General features: G+C 43.6%; 2 protein-coding genes across 4 annotated transcripts in view; both read left to right on the top strand.

The window, feature by feature from the left end:
- The window catches only part of LOC128880644 (cell adhesion molecule Dscam2), a 140,209-nt gene extending 129,553 nt beyond the window's left edge, over positions 1-10,656 (top strand). The window contains exons 14-34 of one of the 3 annotated variants that reach the window (XM_054130934.1): positions 152-297; positions 430-865; positions 952-1,245; positions 1,414-1,644; positions 1,772-1,927; positions 2,211-2,281; positions 2,349-2,592; positions 2,702-2,848; positions 2,956-3,117; positions 3,213-3,420; positions 3,493-3,581; positions 3,661-3,840; positions 4,159-4,347; positions 4,459-4,644; positions 4,738-5,185; positions 5,245-5,465; positions 5,729-5,897; positions 6,051-6,199; positions 6,326-6,428; positions 6,954-7,160; positions 7,743-10,656. In XM_054130934.1, coding sequence (XP_053986909.1) covers positions 152-297; positions 430-865; positions 952-1,245; positions 1,414-1,644; positions 1,772-1,927; positions 2,211-2,281; positions 2,349-2,592; positions 2,702-2,848; positions 2,956-3,117; positions 3,213-3,420; positions 3,493-3,581; positions 3,661-3,840; positions 4,159-4,347; positions 4,459-4,644; positions 4,738-5,185; positions 5,245-5,465; positions 5,729-5,897; positions 6,051-6,199; positions 6,326-6,428; positions 6,954-7,160; positions 7,743-7,794 — 4,088 coding nt within the window. In that variant the 3' untranslated portion in view covers positions 7,795-10,656. Of the gene's footprint in view, positions 1-151; positions 298-429; positions 866-951; positions 1,246-1,413; positions 1,645-1,771; positions 1,928-2,210; positions 2,282-2,348; positions 2,593-2,701; positions 2,849-2,955; positions 3,118-3,212; positions 3,421-3,492; positions 3,582-3,660; positions 3,841-4,158; positions 4,366-4,458; positions 4,645-4,737; positions 5,186-5,244; positions 5,466-5,728; positions 5,898-6,035; positions 6,200-6,325; positions 6,429-6,953; positions 7,161-7,742 lie in introns of all 3 variants that reach the window. The other 2 variants (XM_054130933.1, XM_054130932.1) reach the window with 2 other exon arrangements.
- A 127-nt stretch (positions 10,657-10,783) lies between these two features.
- Positions 10,784-13,086, top strand: LOC128880645 (pescadillo homolog). Its single transcript, XM_054130935.1, has 5 exons — positions 10,784-10,936; positions 11,055-11,288; positions 11,365-12,460; positions 12,541-12,698; positions 12,782-13,086. The coding sequence occupies exons 1-5, from the start codon at positions 10,913-10,915 to the stop codon at positions 13,043-13,045; spliced, it is 1,776 nt and encodes a 591-aa protein (XP_053986910.1). The 5' UTR covers positions 10,784-10,912; the 3' UTR covers positions 13,046-13,086.
- Positions 13,087-17,201: the final 4,115 nt, after the last annotated feature.

Below are 17,201 nucleotides of genomic sequence, written 5' to 3'. Positions count from 1 at the left end.
ATAACAATATTCGACGAATATACATAGTTTACTAAGAACGAAATCTTACTTGTAATTTAAATGTTCATTCCAGGAAACATTCTTCTATATCGTTGACTAAAATAGAATAATAATTGACACGTTCCACGACCGCGTGGAATTTTCGTTTCAGGTCCTCCAGTGATGAGCCCATTCAGTTTCCCAGCAAATCTACAGGAAGGCAGCCGTGCTCAAGTCACGTGCAGCGTAACGTCCGGTGACCTCCCTATATACTTCTCCTGGCTGAAAGATGGCGAACCACTGCCGTCTTCTTTACGCGTATGTCCCCTTTTCTCTGAAAGTAGAAACATCGAAGTTCAAGCATACGCCCAACCGAAGCGACTTACGAAACCGCAAACGCGTCCAAATTCCTGTCGTCGAGACAAACCTTGACTCTCGTTCTCGTTCCAGATCGAAGACAGAGTGGCCGAGTTCTTCAGTCTGCTCGTTTTCAAGGAACTCTCGTCGCGTCACAGCGGCAAGTACACTTGCGTGGCAACAAATAGCGCGGCCAAAGTAAACCACACGGCCGAACTTCTGGTCAAAGTGCCGCCGCAATGGATCTTCGAACCGCAAGACGTGGCCACCCTGCTCGGTAACCCGTTGAACGTTCATTGCGAGGCGAAAGGGTTTCCACCGCCGCGAGTCACGTGGCTGCGTTCCAAGAGCCGAACTGCTAACGACTATCAGCCACTGGTCGACGGCTCCGACGGCAGGCTGACCATATTGCCCAACGGATCACTATGGACCGCCTCGGCTGGGCCCCAGAACGAGGGTCACTATCTCTGCCGTGCTAACAACGGGATCGGACCTGGCCTCAGCAAAGTGATTTACGTGTCCGTCCACGGTAAGCGCCGACGTTGTCTATACGCGATTCGCCGAGGATTTGGGTGTAATTCACGCGGTGACATTTCGCGATCGTTTGTCTTCCAGAACCGGCGAGATTCGAGTTTCAGAGCAAAAACGTGACGATCCGCCGAGGAGAGTCCGTGACTCTGGATTGCACCGTCATCGGTGACAATCCCATAGAAGTGCTGTGGATGCACAACAGCGACCGTTTGGACACGAACAGCCACAGACTGAGCATAAGCCAAATGAAAACGGAGCACGGGCTGAAATCGCAGTTGTCGATAGGCAGCAGCGATCGTCAGGATTCCGGGGTCTATCGGTGTACAGCTGACAACGCGTACGGGAGGAGCGAACATCTCATTTACCTAGCTGTTCAAGGTAAACTCTGTTTTCTTCTCGTAAAAGTATGTAGAGATCATTCGGTGAAATAAATCTTCGCCGATGTTACCTCTTTTTCTTTGGAGATGGTTATTCAGGATTTTCGATTGAAATGAATTTACTTTCTCGGTGGTCAAAGGATTCATTATGCTCGCTTTGTGTGTACAGAGAGGCCGGATCCGCCAGCCTCGTTGGAAGTCATAGAAATCGGCTCGCGATCGATACGATTGCTGTGGAAAAGAGCTTTCGACGGAAACAGCCCGATACGGAATTACGTTATTCAGTATCGGTCCCTGAATCACGGTTTGGCAGACGATTGGAATCCCGCGAAAACGCACAATGTCACCTATTCACCGGGAAGCTTTAATAGCGGGAACGCGGTACATCCGACGCAGAACGGTACGTAGCCGCATCGAAACCTGATAAGCGTGTTCGATACTCGGCGGTATTTCTGTTGATTCGGATTAAACTGAACGGAATTCCTCGAAATACTTATCGCGTATAATGTTATTATTTTCATTAACAGGTTTATCCCCTTACGAAGCGACCAGCGAGGATCAGGAAGTGGCTCTGGTGGGAGGACTTCATCCAGCTGTCACTTACACGTTTCGCATATTTGCTATAAATTCGATAGACGTGAGCGCGCCCACCGATCCTGTGGTGGCGAAGACCCAAGAAGAAGGTAACGAAACGTATTAACCCTTTGCACTCGAGGCTTGTTTTTCTTACCATTCTATTTCCATAAATTCTAAGCTATCTAGATTTGAAAATAAGGTCACCTTTACCTCACCGACAATCATTTTATCGACACTTGGAGCTCTGAAGAAATTAAACCTAAAGAAACATTCGGTATTGTAGACTTGCCGCGTGAAACTTAATGGTGACCGAGAGTCACTTTTCGAGTGCAAAGGGTTGATCTCTGGTCGACCGTTTAATTTTATCGGATATTTTATTTCGCCCAACAGCGCCGACCGAACCACCCCAAAACATCAAAGTTCAGTCCGCTGGACCAGGAGAGCTCGTGGTCAGCTGGCAGGTAAATAATAATAAATCAATTCTTGGTTCGTATCTCTTTCTTTCAACCCTGCCAATTTAATTCACAGCCACCCCCTAAAGAGTCCTGCAACGGAGATCTATTGGGTTACATTGTGACGTGGTCGGAGCATTCGTCTTCAACGTCGGGCGTGAACCAAAGCAAAAGTTTAACCGTGAACGGCTGGGCGACCACAAAGGTGCAACTTACGGGCCTTAGAAAATTCACCAAGTACGATATATCGATCAGAGCTTTCAACAGCATAGCCAGTGGTCCAGCCAGCGTTCCTATTGTTGGAACTACTCAAGAAGGAGGTACAGCGAACCTTGAACCTCCTAATTGTACTTGAACCTCGTTCCTAAGCAATGAGCGAGACATAAAAATATATTCTGGTAATGATAAGAATTTCATTGAACGTTTCAGTGCCAGAAACTCCGCCAACCCAGGTGTTATGCGTTGCTCTGTCTTCCCAAAGCGTAAAGGTGTCCTGGAGCGCACCTCCGCCCCATCAACACGGTGGAATCATTCAGGGTTACAAAGTTTACTACAGGCCTGTGCCTACCGACAACAGTGAGTAACAATAATAATCTAAGCTGAACCGAGGAAGACTTGACAGATTTATTTCGAAAGCGGTGATGACGAAATTCACTAACTAATCTATTAATCTATTATTCTAGTGGACATATCGACGGTTGGCGAAGTGAAAAAGACATCCAGTGTGGAAACTTATCTGCACACTTTGTACAAATACACGAACTACTCGATCAGAGTACTGGCTTACACGGGAGCAGGCGACGGAGTCCTGAGCCCGCCGATTTTTTGTACAACAGAAGAAGATGGTGAGAATCGTTAACCCAACCCTATTGATCTTCGCCGATTGAAATCTCTGTGGTGCGTGTTCTCGGAAAAGAAACGTTAATTCATTTTTTTTCAGTCCCAGGACCTCCAGCCGGTATCAAAGCGTTGGCGTTAACGGCCGAGAGTATATTAGTTTCGTGGTTACCGCCCCTACAACCGAATGGGAACGTCTCCAAGTACACGGTTTACAGCAGAGAAGCTGGCTCCAGCAACCACAACACGCACACTATGCACGAGCCACCCACGGACACCCTCACGATGGAACTACGAGGTCTAGTTGAGAGGTGATTTATCCAATTTTACGAAAAATGTCACGAGTATCGATGAAACCGATAACAAAGGACCTTGTCTTTCAGACAACTGTACGAGTTTTGGGTGTCGGCAACGACTGGACTAGGCGAAGGCGAATCGACCACCATAGTGACCCAAACTACGAATACCAGAGGTTTGACGACTCTGCTAGAATTAGCCTAAGCTATCCAGTCTTGGATCGTTTGACTAAATCCGATCAATTCTTTTCAAAGCTCCAGCCAGAGTAGCGTCGTTCTCGCAACTTCTGAGAAGAGCGATCAAATCGTCTATCACATTGTCGTGTCTGGTGGTTGGGAATCCTACACCGAGGCCTATATGGACCTATCGGAACGGTCAGGTTTCCACTGGCCGACATTACGAGCTGACTGCCGACGGTCACCTCAATATTCGTGGTTAGTTTAACGAACAAGCGATTAATACAAATCATTGGCTACGTAGATTATTAGATCTACCGGAAAGTCTTCTGTCCGTTCCGGTTACAAGTTTCAACGACTATGCGCATATTCGTTAGAAACGATATACAAATTGCAATCATCCTGGCAAAATGTCATAAATAACGATAAAAATGATATCATTCGATAAAATATATTCAAGGTACGAGAAACTTATTATTTCGTGTTATTCTAAAACCGGACAGAAATTTCCGGTAGACCTGATACTTTGTCGAGTCGTACCACGAACATTTCAAAGCGAATCTATCTGTTCTTTAGGATTAGAGCAATCGGTGGCTGGAAATTATACGTGCTCGGCTAGCAACCTGTTCGGCGACGATTCCATAACATACACTCTGGTTGTGGTGATGCCGCCTAAATCACCGACGTTGGAACTGCAATATACTACAACGAATAGCATAAGGCTTCGATGGAGTCACCCTAACAACGGTGGTGCTACTATTCAAGGTACACAACAGAATCTAGGTACTGTGACTGATGCACTCTAACCGATACCGATGTAACGAAATGGAACTACGAAGCACTACCATCTAACACGGTCTCTGCATCTTTCGTTAGGTTACGTGTTAAGTTACAAAAGGGACCAAGGTGGCTGGGAAGAAATTGCGTTGTCGCCGGAACAGACAGAGTTCATTTTGTCAGGGTTAAAGTGTGGTTCTTCGTATTTGGCGCACTTGACCGCGCATAATCGCGTGGGAACTGGAGACCCGAGTCCTCTGATAAGCGCCACGACCAAAGGAACTGGTAATTTTAAGTCTCCGATTCCAAGTCCAAAATCAATAAAAATTACAACAAACAACGGCCGCGAATGTCTTTAATCTAAAATATTGTTCGCAGCACCTCTGTTACCAAAAGAAAGGGACATCATCTCCGCCAACGGCACGACCGTGAAACTAAACCTCCTTTCTTGGCCAAGCGGCGGTTGTCCTATCCAATACTACACGGTGGAGTATCGTAGACGCGTCGGCACCGAACCATGGATTTTAGTAGCGAGTCGCGCCACGGAAAATCTAATCATAAGAGACTTGAAGACAGCGTCTTGGTACAGTTTGCGACTGACCGCTCACAACGACGCTGGATCGACCCAGACGCAGATGGAGTTCGCGACGACCACCCTCAGTGGCGTCAGCATAGGTCCTCCGAACGACCTGATCATGGAGGACGACGTGAAGAAGGCTATACCGAATCAGAAGGTGCTCTACGTCGTCGTGCCTCTCGTCTGTGCCATCGTGCTCGTCATATCGGCTGCTATTTTGGGATACGTGATGCTGAAACGCAGCGGAAGGTGGGTTCGTTGTCGTTCATCCTTCCGAAGATGCGTACGATGAGAAGTTTCTCTTTCAGGGCAAATTATTTAGGGGAGATGCTCCCTGGACAGCAACAGAACCAGCCATCGGGCCTGGGACTCGTTCAACAACAACAGCATCAGCAACATCACCACCTGTCCAGTTGCATGTCGACAGTGCAGAAATCTACCGCGGAACGCGATAACAGACGGAATCATCAGGTCTATACCAGTTCTCCGGTGAAACAGGAAAACCACAAGTCCAACGACCATGGATCGGGTATTCAGAATTAGAATTCGTTATTTTCAGACGATAGCTTTAGAACCCAGAGCGATCTAAATGTATATACTGTAAGCGATCATACGTGGTTCCCTTTGCTTTTAATTAGAGTTACAAAATAGTAACAATATTCACTATTCGATATCACTGTATCTATCACGCAAGAATAAGGTGTACGTTTTGAGAGACTAAACTACACGTACATGTACGGTTAAAATACTCAGGAGAGATGTTAAGAGTAAAGCGTACGTTTTCGTCCGCAGAAATGTACGAGATAAGTCCTTACGCTACGTTCAGCGTTCCTGGAAGAGAAAATCGTTCGGTGACTACAGCCACCCTCGACTACACGATGCAGTTCAAAACGTTTGGACATCTAGAGAACGAGGACATAAATACCATCGACTACGAGAGGTCCAGCGTGGAGTTTGAAAGGTAACTGTTTTCTTTCGACCTTTCCAGCTCCCCATCGTCGCGTGCATGTATCGAATCCAATTAAGTGTCTCGTTCCGAGTTTGACGTTCCGTTCCGTACCCTCTTCTCTGCCTCTTTCTGGTGTTCTTTCACGCGCAGGTCTAAAACGCCAAGGTGGCACAAGCAACGATACTTCCCGAGCATCGCGGAAGCCGAGAGCAAGATGCGCTCCAGCCGACAGGGTTCTGGGAGCGACACGTCCGGGAGTCCCTGCGGAGAATGCGCCGGACCTAGTTACAGGGTGCCAGTGAAACCTTGCAGAGGTGAACAAATCTCTCGATTCATTCTTGATCCGTGATTATTCTTGATCCGTGATTATTCTTAATCTCGCGTAGTTTCTTTTTCTTTTATTTTTTTCCGATCGTTTAATCGACCGACTCGTTTCGCAGATGTGTTTTCACGAGGCGTGGAGTCGAGTACAGAATCCAACAACGAAGGTTCACCTTCGCTCGCGAGACGACGAAGCCGACAGCCGAGCCGGTCCACTCGCAGGTAGCCAAGGTTTGTTTGTTTCCACATAGCACTCAGTCCTGATTTTACTCGATATTAATACCGTATCACGGTCTTATCGGTCTCGTGCCGATGCAGAATGAGTTATGGAAAAATGTGAACTCTGGAGAAACCGGGAACCACTGTTAAGAAGCAGACCTTGCATTCTTAGACAGCGATGCTGATCCAGCAACAAACCGGGATGCTACATTTTTCTACTAACGACAGATACTGCTGTAAAAATTGTCAAAAAAAAAAAAAAAAAAAAAATTGTTTGGTCAACCAGCCGAGAAACGAGCAGAACATCGATGCAGAAAGAAATCTATTTGATTCCAGGAAATTAATTTGAACTGACCGAACAATTGCCAGTGACAACGATAGGAGCGAACGACGAGAAGTTGATTAGAGATCAGTTGAAATTAATTTCCAAGCTCGATTGGATTCCGATAACGGCGATCAAATCTTTCACGTGCTTAGCGTTAATCATTCATTCCCCTAAGACGTTTTCTCTGATCTTATTGTGCGTAGTTCGGTGGAGGACATGACGTTGTTGCCGCCAAGCGGGTTTAGCGACAGCCGCGAATTGAGCGACGTAGAATGTGACCGTGACCGTGATCGTGACCGTGAGCGTGACCGTGACCGTGATCGCGACTGGCAAGGTCTGTCAGCCGGGACCCGCCACGGCGGCAGCTTGGGTAGACTGCCGATCGAGGCCGTCGAATCTATGCTCGCTAGGTATCGACACGAACCTCCGTAGACCGTAGTAAGCTAACACGTTGAGATCCATTTCTTATTGATCTTTAAACCTAGGAGGACTATCGGTCAAATGATAATCAAGGAAAGGTTAATAATCGCATCACACGCGTTATCAAAGCAATATAGGACGTCTCAACCGTACAAACGATTTCTTTCAATTACGTTCACCTTCTCTTCGTCTATGCAGTTAATTAAATTAACCCTCGAAATGTCTTCATTACCAAAAGATATCCGGTAATAAAACACGACAGAAGTCATCCTAGGATTACAAGAAGTTACACCAATTAATATATTCGTATCAATTAACTCACGGAAATGAAATTTAGTTTCACACCATACGTAAAATACCAACCACCTATATATGTGTATATATATATATATATAATCCACCGTAGAAGTTTTAAACACCGATTAGAACACTATAGCTGCGAGAGTTTAACTCGAATGGTACAAAATTTCTCTGATTCCGAAATTACCATTTCCTTTACAAAGAAAATATTTCTTAGCGATAGCGCGATACGAATCGGTGTTAACAACCTTTCCGTACAACTTCGTTTCCAGGTACCAACAAAGGAAAGAACAAGAGAGACAAGAGTTCACTATACACGTATGATCGAGATCTAGCAATTTCAATGGGAATCTTGGCAGTACGATGTAGACGGAATAATGAACTGTTGTCGATTGCCTAAGCGTTTTGTAGGATGCCAATGGACGAATGCGAGTCTTTGAATACCGACGAAATGTAAGATCGTCCAGTGAACGTGTTAGTGCGAAAGAGCGTTTCGATTCTATCTGGCGACGTTTGCTCGCCAACGGTGTTCCAAGGACCAACGCACGAAGCAATAGGACGGAAATGAAAGTACGACGAACGCTTAGGTGTCTTAGAATCCCGTCACCAGAAAAGAGGACGTTGCACCGCTTGAACGACTCATCGGGATGAGTCTGCGAGAACAGTTGGAACGCAAGGAAAACGAGTCAATTTAGCGATGGATAACGAACTACACTCCAGTATAATCGTCTACTGTATAATATTAATCTCGCGTACCGTTAGTCACGCTGTTATTAAAGGTTCTATAGCAGGGCTGGGGCTACTTGTCCAACTTTTCTTCCGATACGAACAATAATACTCGAATACTCGACTATTCAACTAATTTAATACCAGTCGAGCACTTGGGTATACGAACACTGTTTCGCGCACTGATCGAGCACCCGGATATTCGTGATAATTGAACAGCGCAACTTGGACTGCAAATGAAACGTCTGACAAATAGTTCCAGTCCCATTGTATAATTGATCTGGCCGCGAAGAGTAAATCGCGAAGCGAACATCGAGAATGGCCGCACAAAAGACCACCCTTCGAAAAATTTCAACAAGTGAATACGCATGGGAAATCTTGAGACGTCGCTCGATATCGAGACAATTTCAGCTTAGGACGAAGTGTCGCCAATTGTAACGATATTCCTAATTATCGGCATTAACGAGACGCGACTGCGCGTTTCGACGTTCAACTCGACTAATTCCGTTGATAATCTTGTTTCGACGATCGAACGATCACGTCGAGGCACGCAGTCTCGATCAGAGAAGAGGACTTGTGATCGAGACAGAGTATAACAGTAAGGTGTATATAATATACATGTACGCGTCATATTTAGAGGGCGAACTGTTTATCGAGATAATAGAGCGACCTCGATCGTCGACTAACGCCAAAGATAATTTTTAAGTGTCGCGCGTTATTTCCGATCGCGCAACGATGCGCGAGCCGTTTTGTAAAATAGCCTGTAAAACAACGCCTCCCCGAGGCAAAACTCGGATCGATCGATCGAGGAGGTTTTACAACGACCGATCCACCGAGTTTCGAAATTTGTCCGTTTAACCGGACTCGTGCTCCGTTTTCGTCGCGGCGAGAGACCGAGGCCAATTAACTACGCTTACGCTGATTTCTGCCAACCAAAATTTACGGTTCTCTAAGACTAATTAATTCAAGGCTACCGCCTTGATTACGATAGGCAAACGAGGTATCGATCTATCATCGTTCGCGATTCGAGCGTATATTCGGAAACGAGGGCATACTTGGTCTATTTTCTCGAAAACAAGAGAGAAACAAAGACTCGTCCGTGCATTATCGAATCGTTTTCAATCGAGGATTCATTTTTTCATAAGAGAATTTCTATTTCTATCGGAAATATCAAACAGACTGGATCGCGCATTTTAGAAACTAAACTATACGGCACCCGGTACCGTAACGTTGCCAGGATATTACTGCGGTATCGGGTGTCGTATAGAAAACCTCTCGCAAGAATAATCGATACGTGCAACAATTAAAGGTGTTTGGGACTAATCTGTAGGAGATTGCCGAACTCGACTGCATTATATCGATACCCTAATTTAATGTTAACCGATAAACTGCCAAATCAGCATTATTTAAACTTCCTATGAAAGTTCGCTAGAGTATATCTTCGATCTCCGAAGTTCCTCCCGCGCTAACGCTACACTTAATGATACGTGTACTTAATGTATACCGAAAGTTCTTCCAATGCTATTTAAATTTATACGGAACTTTTAATCATCTTGCGCGTCTTGTTATTGAGGTGCGCAACGTACGTACGCTAAGTTACGAATTAAACGAATAACACGTACCAAAGAGGCAAAAAGCCGCGTGGCAAATTGAGAATCTAGACAAAGGATATGCAGAGTATGCCCTCTTACGAGATAATTTATTATACAAGGTAACTGCGTGCTTAACATGTACAGATACGATGTGTAAATTCCACGAAGATTGAATCTATGCACCAATTTAAGCACGAGAACAGCGATCTGTATGATTTCTAGGAAATTTTTGTCATAGCCAGAAATCGTGATCGTAATTAGAAGAAATTCGGACGACAAAATTAGGAAAATGTTTCTTTTTTTTTTTTTTTTTTTTTCAAGCGTGCGTGTACGAAAAACGCGTGCATGTGTGATTGCGTGTGATATATAGGAACTCGTCGCCGTACCACCGCTACAGCGAACGAGCCAACTGTTTGTACATGAGAATCGTGAAACTTAGACTTTATGTATCATATCCTCGTATAAGTATCCGTGAGCAAACTAGATGAATTAATCATCGTCCGTTATGTTTAACATGAAAAGATTAAATAAACAAACCAATCGAATGTCGTATCGAAGTGTCAAACTTTCAACGGATATGCTAAACTCAGCTTGTTAATAAAGAAAGACAGACATTTATCGCGTGTAATATCATTTTGCAACCCTACACATGATTCCTCCTTACTTCTTGCTAATTACAAGACCGAACGATTCTGCGTTCTTTTGCACTCCCTGTATCAGGATAAATAAATAAGAAATATTTTTAGAGACGATCACACGAACGACGCTATTACTACCGTTCCCTTTGTTCAATCGTTTATTATTTTTCTGCAAATAATTTATTTTTCATTTGAAAAATTATATTTTTTGAAACGACGAAAATCCTCTGAGCTACGTCCTCGCTTTCTCTGCTTTACTTTCTTTTAAATAATTTCAAGCAATTTAAAAAACTCCGCTACTATACACGCGCATGCGCTCCACATCTTAGTTAGGTGAACTTTCCCACGCGGCGCTACTATGCGCGAGATCTCTTGTGTCTCTTGCTGTCTATTGTTTTTTTACGCGAGCACGTGGAATTCTTCTACAACTTGTAATTTGTCAATGTAGTTTTCACATTTTTAGTTGTATTGAAATCACATCCAAAAATGGTTGTAATAGGAAAGAAAAAGGTATGTGTCAAAAGTTTCTACATTTCTATTACACTTGATCGTATTAAACTAACGGAGGTTATGTTGTGACAAAAATCAATTTGAAAAATTATTATTAAATGAATGTTTAAATTTGCAGTATCAGGCTGGAGAGGGAGCGCAATTTATGTCAAGGAAGGCTGCTCTGAAAAAATTGCAACTTTCCTTGAATGATTTCCGTAGATTATGTATATTAAAGGGCATATACCCAAGAGAACCACGTAATCGTAAAAGAGCTCAGAAAGGCGAGCCTGGTATCAAAACATTGTATCACAAAAAGGACATTCAATTTTTGTTACACGAACCTATCATTTGGAAATTACGAGACTACAAGGTACATTGTATTCAAATTGACATGTCGGTGTTTACGTAAAGGATTATAAGCTTCTAATGGAATGGCATTCTTTTAGATATTTAATAAAAAAGTTGCAAAGGCAAAAGCATTGAGAGACTTCTCAAATATGAAGAGATATTTAAACAATCATCCCACTTTAAAATTGGATCATATTGTCAAAGAACGTTATCCAACGTTTATAGATGCTCTCAGAGATTTGGATGACTGTTTAACACTGTGTTTTTTATTCAGCACATTTCCATCTCTTCGTCATGTACCTAGAGATCAGTCGTTATTATGTAGAAGATTGTCAATTGAGTTTTTACACGCTGTTATTGCTGCTAAGGCACTGCGTAAAGTATTTGTATCAATTAAGGGATATTATTATCAGGCTGAAATCAAAGGACAATCGATCACTTGGATTGTCCCACATCACTTCTGTTTTGAGCCACAAGCAAAGAATGATGTGGACTTCAAAATTATGTCTATATTCGTAGAATTCTACATTACACTGTTAGGCTTTGTTAATTATAGGCTTTATCATACACTTAATTTGTATTATCCACCAAAACTTGCTACTAGTGAACATAATGAAAAATCACTCGCGGATGAGGACACATACGTCTCAGAGAGGATAAGTGCATTAAATATACAATTAAATAGTCTAGATCCTTCTGTGCAGAATGCAGAAGATGAAGACTTAGAGATGGACCAATTTACAAACGAGGGTGATGTCACAAAATTGGAAGAAGCTAGGATAGAGGTAGAAAAAGTTAAAAAGTTGAAGACGCTGTTTAAAGGCTTAAAAGTGTTCTTAAATAGAGAAGTGCCCAGGGAACCATTGGTTTTTGTTTTGCGTTGTTTTGGGGCCGAGGTGTCTTGGGATAAATTGCTTTTTATCGGAGCAACGTTTGACGAAAGCGACGAGACGATAACTCATCAAATAGTAGACAGACCTAGCATGGACAAACAATACATCTCTAGGTATTACATTCAACCACAATGGGTTTTCGATTCGGTCAATGCTAGGGAACTTTTACCAGTAGAAAAGTATTTAATGGGCTGTATACTTCCGCCTCATCTTTCTCCGTTCTCGGACAGTCGTCACGATGAAGCTTACATTCCACCAGAGGAACGTAGTACTACAGATCCTGGATTCAAACTAAACGATGGTATGTTTTTTGCATTGATCATATAAAATATCATTCTAATATACCAGTAATGGTAATTATAATCAATAATCATTCGCCAGAGGATAGCGAGTCTGACGAGGTAGCAGAAGAAGACGAAGCGAACGAAGAAGATTCGAAAGAGGCGTTAGACGAGGAAGTGGCGGAAGAAGGAAACGAAGATAATGACTTAGAGATGTCAGAGGCGGATAAAGAAAAACGACAAGAACGATTACAAAAGGTTGGCTATCATCGTTAGAAATATACATTGTTAGGAAGTTTGCCGTAATATTGTTTTATTACCTGTATATTCGTTAATTGCAGAAAAAGGAAATGAAGGTAAAAAGCGGAGCGGTAACGAAGGAAGATCCATGGGAAAAGAATCGACAGGAGAGGCAAGAGTACCGGCTGCGAGAACGGATGATCAAGAAAAAGCACCGGAACTTGTACAGGAGTATGATGAAAGGTCGGGAAGACAGAGCGAAAGAAGTGCGACTGCTTCGCAAGAAGAGGCGACTCCATGACGCTGCCGAAAAACAAAAACGCAAAGAAGAACGGAAGCAAAAGAAAGCTAAACCCACTGGATAAGAATGACTAATAAAAAGAAATATAATTGACAATTAAATGAATCACTTAATTCCTTTAAATCCTATATACAAATTTTGGTAATTATAGAGAACAGGTACATCCTCACCGATTTCGATGATTTTTAAATATGTTGTAGAAATCAACATTTTGAACAACTTTTTCCTATACATATAACCGTCGCTCGGCCTTAGTTTCCGAGATATTTGCAAAATACCATTGCTGCTACACCAATGAATATTGCGTATAACTACGCGTCTGTGACAGCGTGTGTGTAAGCGTTCAGTCGTCGATTGTTTAGGCTCGGAGTATAGCAATGATATTTTGCAAATATCTCGGAAACCAAGGCCGAGCGACGGTTATATGTATAGGAAAAAGTTATTCACAATGTTGATTTCTACAACATATAATATATAATTATTATATAATTACTATACTCTATAATTACCCAAATTTTCAGATGTTATTATCGCCTCGATTTATATTCTTACTAACCTTCTTTTCTAAATTTTTGCACTATGTCAGCTTCTCTTCTTGGTTCTCGGTGTTTTAGCAGTGTTATTATCGCTTTTCAGATGTTATTATCGCTTCGATTTATATTCTTACTAACCTTCTTTTCTAAACTTTTGCACTACCACAACTTTTCATGTTCGTTCCCGGTATTTTCGCTCAAATGAATAGCCATCTAGTGGTGAACATGCCGAACTATTTTTCGGAGTTTGGTCAGCGCCTCTATCGGGAAAACGCCCAAGTTTGTCCTCAACAGTTCTTATTTTTACTGCTAGATGGCGCTATTAGCAGTGTTATTTACCGACACGATGGTAATGTATCGACAGGTCGGTAAAACACACAGTAAACAGCGCCATCTAGAAGTGAGGAAAGGAACTATTGAGGACAAACTTGAGCGTTTTCCCGATAGAGGCGCTGACCATACTCCGAAAATTAGTTCGGCCTTTTCACCGCTAGATGGCGACACAATTACCCGCGGGAAATTCGAATGTCTTTTTATTTAATTATATAAATGCTTCATTAGAAGCATTTGAAGCTACAATTGAATAGTTTAAGAGTTGTTTTCGTATAAAGTAATACGTTCTGTAATTTATTATTCACTGGCGACCGATCTCGGCAAAAGCAATGTTGAATTTTCTACCAAAAGTTATTTCTCAACTAGGTTCTTACAACATCTCCTTATGTATGACATTGTTCGTTTCTTGTCTTGATGTCAACACGAAAAAATGTTGTTTCGACGCGAAAAGACGTACAGTTATCCATGAGAAATATATTCTCCGCTTAGATCAACTCCAACCACCATAACGAACTCGAACCATAGACACAAAGATGAAGTATACAACGATTCATCGCATAAATCATCCGAAGATTTGATAGCGGAACTCGACGACTTTCTCGACGGTCTTAGGTACAGTTATGCAGTAATGGAGAGATACCTTTAATCCAGTCCTCCCACTTATCGGGAGCCTACGCGTACGACGATCCTGATCTCTACTTTTCCACCGAAGGACTTTGAAGGCCAGACTGCCCACACACGCTAGCCTACGCGATTCATGCTCCCACGAAAAGTCGTTCCTCGCGGTGGTCTTTCGTGCCTGATGGTCTTGCGTGTAAAAAGAAAAAAAAGAAATGAATCTGCACGTTCGATGGACGTAGTACAACCACCCCGAAGGTCGTGCATTGATCTCGAAGCGATTCGAACACGGATTTGCTCTTTATTATGGGGCCCGTCTCGGTTGCCTGATCGCTAACGCGTCTCTGATTAGCCCCGTGGCTTTCGCTAGACGAATTATCATCGAAGGACAAACCCATTTGAAGGCGAATAAATTACCGTCGATGCATCCGGTCGATTCGCGTACCGTTCCCGCATCACCTTGAACATCAAACATCGGAATCGGATGCCAACCCACGGAATCGCGAGTCTGGCATTATCTTTAATAGCAACTATTAACTTTTGACTTAGCGCACCTTAGCACTTTCTTGTCCACCTTTACTCTTTTGAATTCTACGGTGTAATATTCGATGCTTAGGTATAAAGCATTCGTGGAGCGCAGAATACCATCCGAAATTTCAGGCCTCTCCGTTGGAGGTTACTTGGTCCTTTTTGGAACTTTTCTTGGAACAATTCTTGCACGGTTCCAAAGTTATACCATTTAATATCACGCGATTCCTGTCTGCACATTTTACAAGGAATCCTGGCGAATGAGGACACTTACGTGTTAATGGCTTGTTGAAACGAGACACGGAAGTGTAGGTGGGCGATACTTGCCGTCCACTCGAAGTTTTTTCTTGCCAACGATCCCTCCATGGCTACAGTAAAAGCAAAAGTACGTCGCGAATCGCTCATACAGCGAAAGTAAAGGATCGCCCCGTTACTCGTCGGATTCCTCCACGGTCGTTGCTGCAATTTTCACTGCTGGTCCCGGGTCCGACTTCAATTTCGATTCGAGACACGAACAAGTCGACGTATTCCGTGGCTCTATTGGCGATCGAACTGATAAATCACTCGCGACAAGTTTTTATAGTCCATCCGTGAAAGTAGAAAATCATGGAAAGTTACTATCGTTCTCACGATCTCCCTAAAAAAATATTTCTTTCTAAATTACCTACTCCTTATCTAGAATAAGTAGCCATCGGTGCGAACCGGCAGGATACATTCAAATATAATTGCGAAAAGTTGAGAGTAAACGGCCAGCAGAGAATCGCGGCGTTGTTGCGCAACCCTTGAGCGCAGAAGTGAATCAGCGTTGAGTCAACTAATTTAGCACAGTTCGAAAAATCGTTATCCGATCGAGTAACCGACGAATCGTATCGCGTTGCGTAAAAAGAACAGGTTCAATTCCGACGGCAAGGTCGGCGATCACTTCACGCCTGTTTCTGAAAATCGCCATTGTCTCGGGGATACGTACCTCACAGGATACATGGGGTCTATCGATTAAGTTATGTCAACGTTCGTTAGGTACTTCCGGCAGTGCACTTAAAAAATGTTTTAGACAAAAGTTTATCAGGTCTTGCTGATTGGTCGACCCTGTAATAAAATTTCATGTTTCTTTAATATTCTCATCTGTAAAAGAATTTTAATATGGTAAATCCAATGCTAAGATACACGAGAAATGGAGCCTTCCAGTTCCATGGAAAAGATACCCAGACATCGCGCGGGTTTCCAGTTGGCAGCACGAACCCAGGCATACCTTCGAAGCACACCTTGTACCTACCAAGCCGAGCCCGTCCCGGACTAGTATAGGTAACGGGTTCGTGGGGGCACGCGTTCATTTCGTATTCTTTTCGACGATGCGTCATCCGCCTGGCCAACTGCGGATGGCTTCGATGCCGGCCCATGGCGATCGGTTGCTCGATCGAGTTACAAAAGCTCAACCCGTCGGGCACGCAACCACCTTGTAAGTAGTCGTGGACATCTTGTACATTATTTTTTTCACGGGGACGGTTCACGGCACCCTGGGATGACGAAAACGAACGGCGACACCGTTCGTGGGGGCTGGCCCTTCTGAAATAAATATGTGTCCCTTAAGTACCTCGATCTTCGAGATCTCGACCACCTTTTTCTTTCGATTTTTATCATCCTCGCTATACCTGACGTCTTCCTTCGCAGGAAACGCGTGACACTGCATCGCAACAGCGGCGTGAGTTCGTTTTTTTAAAAATTAAGTTTCTCGTCGGTAAAACTGAGACAAAGGTAAAAACTGGATTCACGATTCGAGTATTTCGGTTTCGCGGAAGGTCGAGAGCACCTTGGACGGGTTGCGAAGATCGATGCGTAGAGACGCGTTGGCCGAACCGCGGGCGAAACGTTCGATCGAAACGCCGGCTAATGTCGTCGAGTGTCGCGGTAATTGACCAATTTGCAAACGTGCCGGGGCACGTGTATCCCCTAGCGATGCGAACGATCGCCGATCCGTTGATTCATCGCATTACATCACAATGCGACCGCACGCTTCGCGAGCCCGCGTGACACGCGATAATGCACATTTTCCGTCGGTCCGCGTGCAACAGGAATTCCTAGATCGGTTGGAGGTCGTGCACGCCGTCGTCGTCCCACAACGCGTACAGCTTCTGTCTAAAAATAGAAAAAAAAAGTGAGCAACTTAGTATAATTTAATATAACGAAATGATATAATTTAAATATCTGATT

This window comes from Hylaeus volcanicus, chromosome 8 (assembly GCF_026283585.1).
Source record: "Hylaeus volcanicus isolate JK05 chromosome 8, UHH_iyHylVolc1.0_haploid, whole genome shotgun sequence".
Taxonomy (NCBI): domain Eukaryota; kingdom Metazoa; phylum Arthropoda; class Insecta; order Hymenoptera; family Colletidae; genus Hylaeus; species Hylaeus volcanicus.
Note: the sequence above shows the minus strand (reverse complement) of the source record. Positions and strands in the feature narration are given on the sequence as shown.